Here is a 13,672-nt window from a genome sequence, read left to right on the forward strand (position 1 = left end):
GATTCAGATCGTGGTAAAATATATTGTTGCTGTTGCCATCAGGAAGGTGTTACAGGAACCTCAGGACTCACACCACCATGTTCAGAAACAGTTACTACCCCTCAACCATCAGGCTCTTGAATAATTTCACTCAACTTCACTTGCCCCATCATTGAAATGTTCCCACAACCAATAGACTTATTTTTGAGAACTCTTCATTTTATATTCTCGATATTTATTGCTTATTATCATTACTTCATTCTTTTTGTATTGGCAGTTTGTCGTCTTTTGCACTCTGGTTGAACGTCCAAAGTTGGTGTGCTGACTTTGTTATGATCGTTATTCTACAGAATTATTGAATAAGCCCATAAGAAAACAAATCTCGGGATTATATATTGTGACATATATGTACTGTGATAACAAATTTACTTTTACTTTCGAAAAGCAAAAATGCACCTGTTCAGTTCACTCAATGTTTATTATGGAGAAGGCCCTTCGAGTCATGCTGCCTCGATTAACCCTAACCTAATCATGGGCGTGGAGGAAACTGGAGCACCTGGGGAAGACACACGCATTCTACACAAGTTGAAATAACTTGTTTGCTGGAATGTTACTTTTATTTAGTTTACATGCTTAAATAAACAGTGAGCGAACCCTGCAATTCTGTCACGGTTATAAAATGGTCTGTACAAAAATTGCTGCTTGAGATTTACTACTTTGATAATTGGGTGGCATGGGCATGCAATACACAGCCTCTAATAATGCCCATCTCACACCAAGTGCAAAGGTGAAAATCGCCGGAAAATGATAGGACCATTTGAAATTGGGAGTGTGGAATATGGCCCTTCAAGCAGCTTCACCATGTCTAAGAGACAGTGTCCACTGAAGGCCAGAGGCTGGAGACAGCTTGTCCTGGGTTTGGAGGACCATGTTTGCGTGTGCATCGGAGAGAGAAACGGGTCTTGTTTTGCCATTGCAGTTGTTTTGTTGCTTGTTGTGTTCTACGCTGTTCAGCTGCACTTTGTGGACATGCTATGTTGGTGCCAGAATGTGCAGCAACACTTGTAGGCAAGCCTGCTTCACATCTTTAGTTTAGCACTACAGCACAGAAAAAGGTCCTTTGGCCTATCTAGTCTGTGCCAAACTACTATTCGCCCTAGTCCTATACCCTTCCCATCCACGTACTTAACCAAACTTCTCTTCAATGTTGAAATCGAACCTGCATCCACCACTTTTGCCGGCAGATCGTTTCACACTCTCACCACCCTCTTGAGTGAAATTGGGCTGGCTGTTAACACAAATAACGGATTTCATTGTGTGTTTCCATAATAAGACCATATAACCAAAAGATATAGGAGTAGAATTAGGCCATTTGGCCCATCAAGTCTGCCCTGCCATTTCATCATGGCTGATCCAATTTTCCCCTCAGCCCCAATTTCTTGCCTTCTCCCCGTATCCCTTCATGCCCTGACCAATCAAGAGTCAATCAACCTCTGCCTTAAATATACATAAAGACTTGGCTTCCACAGCTGCCTCTGACAAAGAATTCCACAGATTCACCACTCTCTGGCTAAAGAAATTCCTCCTCATCTCCATTCTAAAAGGATGCCTCCCTATTCTGATACCATACTATCCCACTATAGGAAACATCCTCTCCACATCCACTCTGTCAAGGCCTTTCAATAGGTTTCAATGAGATCACCCCTCATTCTTCTGAATTCTAGTGAATACAGCCCCACAACCATCAAACACTCTTCATATGACAAGCCATTCAATCCTGGAATCATTTTTGTGAACCTCCTTTGAATCCTCTCCAGTGACAGTACATCCTTTCTTAGACAAGAGTCCCAAAACTGCTCACAATACTCCAAATGAGGCCTCGCCAGTGTTTAATATTGCGTCTTTGCTTTTATATTCTAATCTTCTTGAAATGAATGCTAACGTTGTGTTTGTGTTCTTCACCATAGACTCACACTACAACTTAACCCTTAGGGAAGCCTGCACAAGGATTCCCAAGTACCTTTGTGCCTCCGGTTTTTGAATTTCCTCTCCATTTAGAAAATAGCCTACCCTTTTATTTTTTCCATATTTCAACATAGATGTGATAAATAAATGAATCTAAATCTGAATCCACCATTTAATAAGATCATCGCTGACTCAGTTCCTCAAATACTCTTTCCTGCTACCTTTCAGTGAATTTGGAATTTGGAAATCTGCATTAAATCTTCTTCAAAAAAGAGAGAACCTTTGATGCTCAAAACAATTCAATTCAGAATTCTGGCGGCTACAACGTAGCCAAAGCTTCAAATCCCAGTAGACAAAGGCAGTGGCTTGGATAGACCACAATTTTGATACCTTGCAGTCATTACATCACACATACAGAAGATACCAACACGTTACTTTGCTATTTTTTAAATTGCCACTTGAATGGGAGGAACTAAAGATAGAACCAGAGGTTTTTACACACCCAAATGACTTCATAGAAACATAGAAAACATACAGCACAATACAGGCCCTTCGGCCGACAAAGCTGTGTCAAACATATCCTTACCTTAGAAATTACCTAGCGTTACCCAAGGCCCTCTATTTTTCTGAGCTCCATGTATCTGTCCAGGAGTCTCTTAAAAGACCCTATCGTATCCGCCTCCAGCATCGCTGCTGGCAGCCCATTCCATGCACTCACCACTCTCTGCGTAAAAAACTTAACCCTGACATCTCCCTTACCTACTTCCAAGCACCTTAAAACTGTGCCCTCTCGTGCTAGCCATTTCAGCCCTGGGAAAAATCCTCTGACTATCCACACAATCAATGCCTCTCATCATCTTATACACCTCTATCAGGTCACCTCTCATCTGCTGTTGCTCCAAGGACAAAATGCCAAGTTCACTCAACCTATTCTCATAAGGCATGCTTCCCAATCCAAGCAACATCCTTGTCAATCTCCTCTGCACCCTTTCTACGGTTTCCACATCCTTCCTGTAGTGAGGAGACCAGAACTGAGCACAGTACTCCAAGTGGGGTCTGACCAGGGTCCTATATAGCTGCAACATTACTTCTCAGCTTCTAAACTCAATCCCACGATTGATGAAGCACCGTATGCACCGTATGCTTTCTTAACCACACAGTCAACCTGCGCAGCAGCTTTGAGTGTCCTGTGGAGTCGGACCCCAAGATCCCTCTGATCTTTCACACTGCCAAGAGTCTTACCATTAATACTATATTCTGCCATCATATTTGACCTACCAAAATAACCACCTCACACTTATTTGGGTTGAACTCCATCTGCCACTTCTCAGCCCAGTATTTGCAATGTCCCGCTGTAACCTCTGACAGCCCTCCAGACTATCCACAACACCCCCAACCATTGTGTCATCAGCAAATTTACTAACCCATCCCTCCACTTCCTCATCCAGATCATTTATAAAAATCATGAAGAGTAGGGGTCCCAGAACAAATCCCCAAAACACACCACTGGTAACCGACCTCCATGCAGAATATGACCTGTCTACAGCCAGCCTTTGCCTTCCGTGGGCAAGCTAGTTCTGGATTCACAAAGCAATGTCCCCTTGGATCCCATGCCTCCTTACTTTCTCAATAAGCCTTGCATGGGGTACCTTATCAAATGCCTTGCTGAAATCCATATACACTACATCTACTGCTCTACCTTCATCAATGTGCTTAGTCACATCCTCAAAAAATTCAAATCAGGCTCGTAAGGCATGACCTGCCTTTGACAAAGCCATGCTGACTATTCCTAGTCATATTATGCCTCTCCAAATGTTCATAAATCCTGCCTCTCAGGACCTTCTCCATCAACTTACCAACCACTGAAGTAAGCCTCACTGGTCTATAATTTCCTGCACTATCTCTACTCCCTTTCTTGAATAATGGAACAACATCTGCAAACCTCCAATCCTTCGGAACCTCTCCCGCCCCCATTGATAATGCAAAGATCATCGCCAGAGGCTCAGCAATCTCCTCCCTCGCCTCCCACAGTAGCCTGGGGTTCATCTCGTTTGGTCCCAGTGACTTATCCAACTTAATGCTTTCCAAAAGCTCCAGCACATCCTCTTCCTTAACATTTACACACTCAAGACTTCTTCCAGTTCATCCACAAAACTGTTTATTCTTCCTTTTTTATTCACATTTCTCTCTAATTTTCAAGGTGGCTGGGGTCCTGTTAGAGTCCGTGAACTTCAGCTGCAGCTCAAACCACGGTTCTCCACAGGTGCAGGTTCTCATTTTTGCACTCGCCATGTCGCCTGGCATTTTCGTTATCTCCAGGTGTGGTTTGGAAGACTTGTGCCTTCGGTATACTGTACGCATTCTCTCATATTAGACTGAATCATGGAACCATTGAATGAATGCTGGACCCTAGTTGATTTAAGAAACAGAGGTTCCAATATGAAGCAACAGTGGAAACTGAATCCTGTAGGTAACTATACACCATTCAATCACCAGTTACTATCTCATACTAGGTCACACACATTATTACATAAATGTGATGGCTTGTGAATTAAAACCAGAAATTATTGAAAATTTGCACTGACATGCAAAAATATGATAAAAAATAAAATACAGCTTGTAGTTATAAGCAAAAGCCCCTAGTTGTACATTGCCAATATGCTAATTTTCCTCACCTAACCTATTAAATTCATACCGACAACTTAAGGATTGTTTATAAAAGAATCCACTTGATAAAATGAGACACAAAATGTTGTCATCTTTGCAAACTGTTGTTTCAAATTATAATACTGGTTAATTTAGGGCATGTTTTTTTAAAATCAGAAGCTACTTCATCAGATTCAGCCCCTGGCCATTTCAGTGAAGTCCCAATTTCTCCAATACAGCTGCTGACAAGTTAACATTTTCCAGACTAAATGTTTAATTAAAAAGCAAGAATGTGTCATAGGAGCCACATTAATCTACATCAGGTTTTCCCTTGCTCTTTTCTCTTGGTGGCTTTTCATTCTACAATTTAGAAATACCATGACCACTAAACAACTCACAATGCATGGGAATGTTCAGAGAACAGAAGTTAATTCTGAAATGTGTTTTTGAGTCTAATGATTCAAATTGGAATATTAAAAGCTTTGACGTTGCAATTTTAATTTACAAATACAAGAGCTGTAATGGAAGGTGTTCATCTCAATTTACAGAAATAGAAAAATTTCTCATGATTCCAGATAATTTATTTACAAGGTGAGGGTGTTGAAAGCTTATGACAGTTACCCACAAGAAAAAAGGTGTACAGCTACTTTCTTAAACTGCTTCAGTTGGTGTACTGAAGGTTTGGAAGAATAAGAGGTAGTCTCACTGGAATCTATGGACTTTTTCTTTAAAAAAGGATTGACACAGTAGATGCAAAGGGGAATTTTCCCTATGGTGGGATGTTTAAAACGAAGGATCACAGATCAAAATGAGCAATTCAAAACTGAGACGACTATTTCTCTAGCCAGATGGTGGTAAATCTTTGGAATTCTACAACTCAGCTCCTCACCAGAATCAAGTTTATTGTCACTGATGTAAGTTGTGACACTTGTTTTGTAGCAGCAGTACCATGCAACACCTAAAAAAAATTACTATGTTATAATAAAGAATATAAAATAATAAATAAATAGTGCAAAAAGAGGAAAATAGAGAGGCAACATTCATGAAGCCATTAAGAAATGTGATGGCAGAGGGGAAGAAGCTTTTCTTAAAATGTTAAGTGTGTAATATATCGTACTCCAATTGGTCAACAGCTGATGGCCAGTTCGTTGTCTCTTCACTCAACCCTGGATCATCTGGACAGTCATCAAGCTCTTCAATTACTACAGCTCAGCATTCAATACTATCATCCCCTCAAAACCAATCAATAAGCTTCCAGACCTCCTTGTGCAGCTGGATCCTTGAATTCCTCACTTGCAGACCAAAGTTAATTCAGATTGGTAAAAACGTCTCCTCTACAGTCACCATCAGCACAGGTGCAGCAACAAGTTGTGTACTTACAACTGTGAGGCTAAGCACAGCTCCAATGCAATATTTAAGTCTGCTGTCATAGGCCAAATCAAAGGTGGTGACATATCAACATATAGGAGGGAGATTGAAAATTTGGCTGAATAGTGACACAACAACAACCTCTCACTCAATGTCAGCAAAACCAAAGAGCTGATTATTGACTTCAGGAGGAGCAAAGCAGAGGACCATGAGTCAGCCCTCATCTGGAGAACAGCAACTTTAAATTCCTTGGTGTTATAATTTCAGAGGATCTGTTGTGGGTCCCACACATAAGTCCCATTTGAAGAAACAGGCACAAACAAGACCACCCAACAAGTGTCAAGGTAAGAGAGTACGTGCAAAAAGTCGACTAGCTTCAAATACTGAATTCAGGAAGGAGGTACAGGAGCTTCAAGACCCACACCACCAGGTTCAGGAACAGTCATCACCCCTCAACCATCACACTTGATGTCACTCAACTTCATGCACTGTTCCCACAACCCATGGTCTCACTTTGATCAGCTCATGTTCTTATTGCTTATTTATTATTAATATTACCTTTTTATTTTTGTATTCACACATTGGTTGTTCACCCATCCTGTTGGACATGATCTTTCATTGATACTATTATGTTTCTTTGTACTTACTGTGAATGCCCACAAGAAAATGAATCTCTGGATTGTATAAGGTGACATGTACAGTACATACTTTGATAATAAATTTACTTTGAACTCCAAGCTTACTGATTATATTCAGAGATAGCAGAGACTAAAGGATATTACAGGAATTCAGGGGGTTTTGGTAGATCGGTCATAATTTTATTGAATAGTGGAGCGAGTTGGATGGTTCAAATAGCCTCCTCCTGCTTCTATTTATGTCCTTATTTCCTCCCAAAGTGCTGTTGTTACATATGAAACTAATTATCCATTGCAAAGAACAGAAGATAGAGTCTACCATTGTTTACGATGCTGTGGACTTTCTTTCAGATATAATCTGGTAACACTCACCTGTTGAAATCAAACATCTGGCTGAGGTAAGGTTGTGGAGTGTATTGGATTTTTAGCCTCTTTCTTTCCACTTCCCGCCAGCTCTCCTCTGTCCACTTCCGCTTGGTTTGCTTCTCTTCTTGTTTCTTTTCTATGTACTCTGCGTACGTCTGGATCCGGTAACTCTCTGCATACCTGCTGGTGTTTACAGCTGCAATGAAGCATAGTGGGAGAATTTGAAGAAACAGGCACCAAATGACTAGCAGACAAGTGTCAAGGCAAGAGAGTGTATGCAAAAAGTCAATTAGCTTTGACCACTAAATTCATGACAGGATATTAGAATAATTCACAGGACCTGATTTTTCTACTTAAACACATTCTTTCTGCCAGTGTGGAAATGAGACTTGATGCCACAGAACAGGCCTTCCTGATTTCTTATACTTTTATTAACCGTATCCAAAGTTGCATGCATTTTGCATTTGCACCTATTGATATAATTTCTATCCCATTTCTATTGGTGTTGGTTGACTATTTTCACATATACTAAGGGACAGTGAAAAGCTTGCCTTGCTCACTGTTTATACAGATCAAATAATTACTCAGTGCATCGAGCTAAAACAAGGTAAAATAATAACAATGCAGAACAAAGTGTAAAAGCTACTGAAAAAGTTCAGTAGATTGCAAAGCCAAGAATTCATCTCACCACGCCAGAGGTCCACTCAAAAATCTGAAGACAGTGGGAAAAAGCTGTCCTTGAACCTGGTGGTATCTGCTTTCAGGTTTTTGTACGTTCTGCCCGATGGGAGAGGGGAGATGAGTGAATATCTGGGGTGGATGGAGTCTTTGATTTTGCTGGCTGCTTTATTGAGGCAGCAAGTATAGACAATGTCCATAGAGGGGAGGCTGGTTGTTGTGATGTGCTGAGCTGTGTCCACTACTCTGCAGTTCTTGTGGTATTAGGCAGAGCAGCTCCTATTGAGTCTTTCTCCTTTTTGCTGCTTCTCTCCCAGATAATTCACAGCCCGAAAATTTGTACTTTAACCCTCCACCATTCTCTTGCTATCATTCAAGTTTCTAATTCTTTGAGTTAACTTGCTGCTTTCCTTTGGGCCCAGCTTATCTTTTTCTTTCCAGAGGGCTCACTGGGACAATTTGGACCAGCAAAAGAAAGCAATCAACTATCTCATTCTCCATTTGCACAGCTTCACAGCTCAGCTCATCTGCTGGAGATGATCTCAATAAGCTGGTGCTGGCAAGTTCACTTCTCCCACTGTTGATAACAGAGACACCGAAGGTGGTTCAATAATCGTTACCTCTTTGGCATCTGCTTCCAGAATGTCCATGGACTTGACCCAAAGCATCAACTCCATTACCCTTGCCACAGATGCAACTCTAATCATTAACTTGCTGTAAATGATTGCAGACTCACCGCAAACTTGGGCCAGGTCATACATCAGGGGATATCCCTTACTTTTCTGAAAACTCGCTGCTTCGTTTATTCTGTTACCCAACTCACTGGAATTGCTGAAGTGGTCATCACCCCCTTTCAACTCTGATTCTGCCCCTCCCCAACCAGCTATTTTCCTTTTATTTAGAACCTTAAACCACTGACTTACTCCTCACCTTACCTCTAATTTCAAAATCTCTTTTCTCACCTGTCCCCCCCAAAAAAACTCATGTCTCACCAAGATACAACTGATGTTACGCTGAAGTTGTACGAGACATTGACCTAAATAAAGATATAAATAAGATTGAAAGCATACAGAGAAAATTTACAAGGATATTGCTGGGACTTGAGGACCCAAATTATAGGGAAAGGTTGAATAAGTTAGGACTTTGTTCCCCAGAGTGTAGGAGAATGAGGGGAGATTTGATAAAAAACATACAAAATTATGAGGGGCATAGATCGGGTAAATGCAAGCAGACTTTTTCCACTGAGGTTGGGTAGGACTGCAAATAGAGGTCATAAATAAGAGCGATTCAGAAAATCCAGAGTAACACACACAGAATGCTGGAGGAAACTCCGCAGGGCAGACAGCATCCACGGAATTACATTCTTTAGCCAAAGGGTGGTGAATTTGTGGAATTTGTTGCCACAGGCAGCTGTGGAGGCCAGGTCATTGGGTATATTTAAGGCAGAGATCGACAGGTTCTTGATTGGACATGGCATCAAAGGTTACTGGGGAGAAGTCTGGGAACTGGGGTTGAGGAGGAGTTAAAAGAAAAAGGATCAGCCATGATTGAATGGCGGAGCAAATTCGATGGGCCAGATGGCCTAATTCTGCTCCTATGTCTTATGGTCTTATGGAGAGGAATAGAGTCAACGTTTTGGACCAAAACTGTTTCTCAGGACTCAGGGTTGTGAGATAAGGGTGAAAGGCGAAATGTTTAAGGGGAACATGAGGGGGAAATTCTTCACTCAGAGGGCGGTGAGAGTGTGGAACAAGCTCCAATGAAAGTGGTGGATTGGAGTTTGATTTCAATATTTAAGGGAAGTTTGGATAACTAAACAGATGGGAGGAGTAGCGAGGGCTATGGGTCCAGGTCGGTAGAACTAGGCTGGATAATGATTTGGCATAGACCAGGTGGGCTGAAGTGCCTGTTCCTGTGCTAGCTTGCCTTATGACTATCTGCTCTCCCTTCCTTCTACAGAATCTGTAACCACAAATGCTCAGAGACTAGGAAGGACTTTACAGTGGTGTTGTACTATGTTGAGGCAATCATCTCAACATAGTGTTAAATACCATAGTTCAGTCTCTTCAGAGCGGACAGTTGACCTCCCTCCCCGAGACACAGACAATGGTCTTATACTTCTGCCAAACTAAATGATAATTGCTACAAAGACTACTATTGCAAGAAGGAACAAGTTCCAAGACATTTCTTTCCTCTTGGCATTTTCAGACAACATGATATGAGATCAGGAAATCAGCATGACTGCATTAGCATGGTTTCACCATGCAGCATCCTTGACAAGAAAATTCCAAGCATTGGTTCTTTGGACAGATGCCAAATAATGCTCACGCAAGGGAGGAGAGAAACAGAAATATAGTGGTGGACATTGCTCAAGACACAAAGTTATACAACACAGCAACAGGCCCTTCGGCCCAACTTTGTCCATGCTGACCAACTTGTCTGGCTAGTCTCAAATCTATTTGGAGATCTGTTTTCTCCTTAATACACGAAAGAAACTGCAGAAGAACGATAAAAGAACCTCCCCCCCAAAAAATATTATACAGCCTTCAAAGATGGAATCACATTTCAGTATTCAGAATTCTAAATGCACAATTTTACCCATATGCTTTGACAAACTAGTAGTATTTCAAGAGGCTAACAGCTGTCAAATCACCGAAGTAAAAAACAGTGGGTCGTTAAAGGCTGGTGAATATATAAAATAAGCTCATACTGGGTCCTGGAGACAGAGGTGGAAAGCTGTTAATCAAAGCAGCTTTAGCTATACTCTACTATTTTAAATTATAATGCCTCTATATAACTGTTGTTCACATCATTCAAACTGATAAAATCCTGAACAAATTTCAGGATGTACAGAATTCTAAATTATACATATTTCTACTGGTTACGACCAACTCAATTCCTACTATAGACTTGGTAAAAAATTCCTTATAATGAACCTGGATCAATAGAATAATCAACGAGTGTAACTTCATGTCAAAGCTAGTTTTCAGCACATTGTCTTTGAGATATATGCCGAGACAGGGTTTGATTGCCAACACTTCAGAAGATGAATAGGCTCATTAGTATACCATGCTCCATTGTCACTCGAACGGTTGAGAACACAATATTCCACTTTGGTAGCATCATTTTCAGCACCAACAATCCACGATCGGGATTCAATTCTACTGCTGTCTGCACATTCTCATGTGTGTTTCTTCTGGGTGCTCTGGTTTCCACCCACATTCCAAAGACATACAAGTTAGGGTTAGTAAGTTGAAAGCATGCTCCGCTGGCCCCAGAAGCGTGGTGACCCAACGCATCCTCAGAATGGATCGGTTATTGATGCAAATGACACATTTCACTGTATGTTTCGATGTATAAGTGACAAATAAAACTGATCTTTAAATCTTTAAATGCAAGAAACATTTCTCCCTCTGCATGACAAAGCTGCTGAATTTAGACAAGAAAATCAAAACAAAACTTATCCAAAGTCACAAAGCCTACAAAAGTGAATCTTTAACCAAAAAGTTGTGCTATTTCTTAACTTTAGAGGTAATGGATTACTTGAAACTACTGCCCGAAGGAGAGAAAATGATGCTGGATACAGTATGTAGAAACAGAAGTTTGTAGTAATAGGTATGTGCACCACTTACGAACAGGTTCAATGTATTATAATAGTCCAGTGTTGTACAGGCACAATATTAAGTTTTTATTAAAATTTAAAATAAAGAATTACTAATTGAGGCATTAAATCTAGTACTGTCCCACACTACCAGGTTCAGGAACCGTTATTACCCCTCAACCATCAGACTCCTGAACCAGGTTGGATAACCTCACTCACCCCAACACCGAACTGATTCCACAACCTATGTACTCACTTCCAAGGACTCGACAACTTGTGTTCTCAATATTATTTATTATAATTATTATCTGTGCTTTTCGTATTTGCACAACTTGTCATCTTTTGCACATTGGCTGTTTGCCCGTCTGTTTGCAGTTTTCATTGATTCTATCACTTTTTCTTTGCATCTGTTGTGAATGCCTGAAAGAAAATGAATCCCAGGGTTGTATATGGCAACGTGTATGCACCTTGATAATAAATTTACCTTGAACTTTGATGTTAACATTGCATTGTACTAGTTTTGGGAATAACAGCACATCAGTAGATAACTGTAAAGGCAATGCAGAAAACGTGCTGCCTCTGGACAGACTGAAATCCAACAAGCGGTTTACCACAAACCAGTTGTCAATAGTAACTTTACCAAAGCACCATATTTCTACCTGAGACAAGCAGCAAAATAATTTTGCACTTGATCAATAGAAACATTTATTTCTCTATTTCAAGTACAAACAAAACAAAAAAATTCTTACGTTCCCCTACAGCCACCAGGAATATGTAGAACAGATGTTCAATAACTTCAGGGTAGCAGTGACAATGCTATCTGGATTTGCTCCTACAGAGTTATTATTACATAACAGTTCGTCTCCAACTATGATTTCCCCATGTTCCTGTAACTGTGTATTCATACTTTACCAATTAGGAATATTTCTGGAATGACGACAAGACTGCTCCAACCACACAGAATAAGAGTTGCACAAAAATCCAGCATAATCATCAGAATGCTTGTCTTTAGAACCAAAGATCCAACAGCCCACATGGAGAGAACAAGCATAAAATACCAGATCTAATGTGGAGACTGGCCCAAACGCTATGTAGGACAGATGGGGAGAAAACTATGCACGAGACTACATGAACATCAGCAGGCTGTAAGAATCCACGATCCTGTCACTCATCTCAGTACATGAAGACCAAGAAGGGCAGAAGTTCACCTGAAAAACTTCAAAAATCCTGGCAGAAGCACAAAACATGAAATCAAAAGAATTCTTATAAGATTAGTTCTCAGTGGAAGACTCTATTAAGAAGCACATTGAACCAGGCACAATTTATGAACCTTTGTGCTTGTGGGATCGGGGCTGAGGGGTGAGCCGTGGACACTCGAGGAACTAACACTCACAACAACCAATAAACCAGGGACATGGGCCGGCGGAGATCATTCAGCTATTTGTTGGCCGGGACCCAGCAGAGACTATGGTCAGCACGACAGCCAATGATTCAGAACAATCAGCCAGACCTATATTAACGACAGCACTTGGCAGAAACAACACAATTGTGCACTGATGTCACCTTGACTAGTGATGAAGTGTTTGAGATTCAACCTCCAGGCTTGGCAAGCAATCCTACAAAGATTAGCTTTATTTGACACATGTACATTAAAACATACAGTGAAATGTGTCGTTTGTGTCAACAACTAACACAGTCTGAGGATGTGCTGGGAATAGCACCCAAGTGTTTCCATGCTTCCGGTACCAACAAAGCATGCCCACAACTTACAAATCCATATCTCTTTAGCACGTGGGAGAAAACTGGAGCACCAGAGGAAACTCACACGGTCATGGGGAAGATGTACAAACTCCCTGCAGAAAGTGGCAAGAATTGAAGCCTGATCACTGGCACTTAACGTCACGCTAACAACTACACCTTAGCGTGAAATTAAGCTGACCAACTCAGCTGTGAACTGGGAACCAAGAGCTCCCAATTTATCTTTGTAACAAAAGTATTTTTTAAAAAAAAGCACAAAGAGCACCAGTTTCTTTGACATATTTTGCCATTCTTGCAACAGCAACTCCTAGAGAAATTAAGAAGAAATTTGCAAATGGTGAAAGATTGCTTCTTTGTGTTGGAGAATCAATAAATGATCATCAATCCAAGAATCACACTACGTGAATGCAAGGAGAAAGACTAGAGGATGTTTTAAGGTGGCCATTGGAAACTGGAAGATTTTGTGTTTACATATTTGTTAAGAAAAAATATAGACAGAACAATGGAAGATTAAAAGGCAACGCAACAGGAATCAGAACAGAACAGCTGGACTACTCACACAAAATACAGCACAGACACAGTGAGATGAATAGTCACTTGCCAAGTTACAAGCCTTAAATGGTTTAAACTGCTTTTTCAAATAATAGAGGTCAGACACCACATAGAATGGGAGAGC

The 13,672-nt window shown here is 40.8% G+C and overlaps 1 protein-coding gene across 2 annotated transcripts in view; it reads right to left on the reverse strand.

Annotated features, from left to right (window-relative positions):
• The window catches only part of parn (poly(A)-specific ribonuclease (deadenylation nuclease)), a 164,650-nt gene that overhangs the window by 39,028 nt on the left and 111,950 nt on the right, over positions 1-13,672 (reverse strand). For both annotated transcript variants that reach the window (XM_063059299.1, XM_063059300.1), the window contains exon 22: positions 6,966-7,155. In XM_063059299.1, coding sequence (XP_062915369.1) covers positions 6,966-7,155 — 190 coding nt within the window. The remainder of the gene's footprint in view (positions 1-6,965; positions 7,156-13,672) is intronic.

The sequence above is a fragment of the Mobula hypostoma genome, chromosome 9 (genome assembly GCF_963921235.1).
Source record: "Mobula hypostoma chromosome 9, sMobHyp1.1, whole genome shotgun sequence".
Taxonomy (NCBI): Eukaryota; Metazoa; Chordata; class Chondrichthyes; order Myliobatiformes; family Myliobatidae; genus Mobula; species Mobula hypostoma.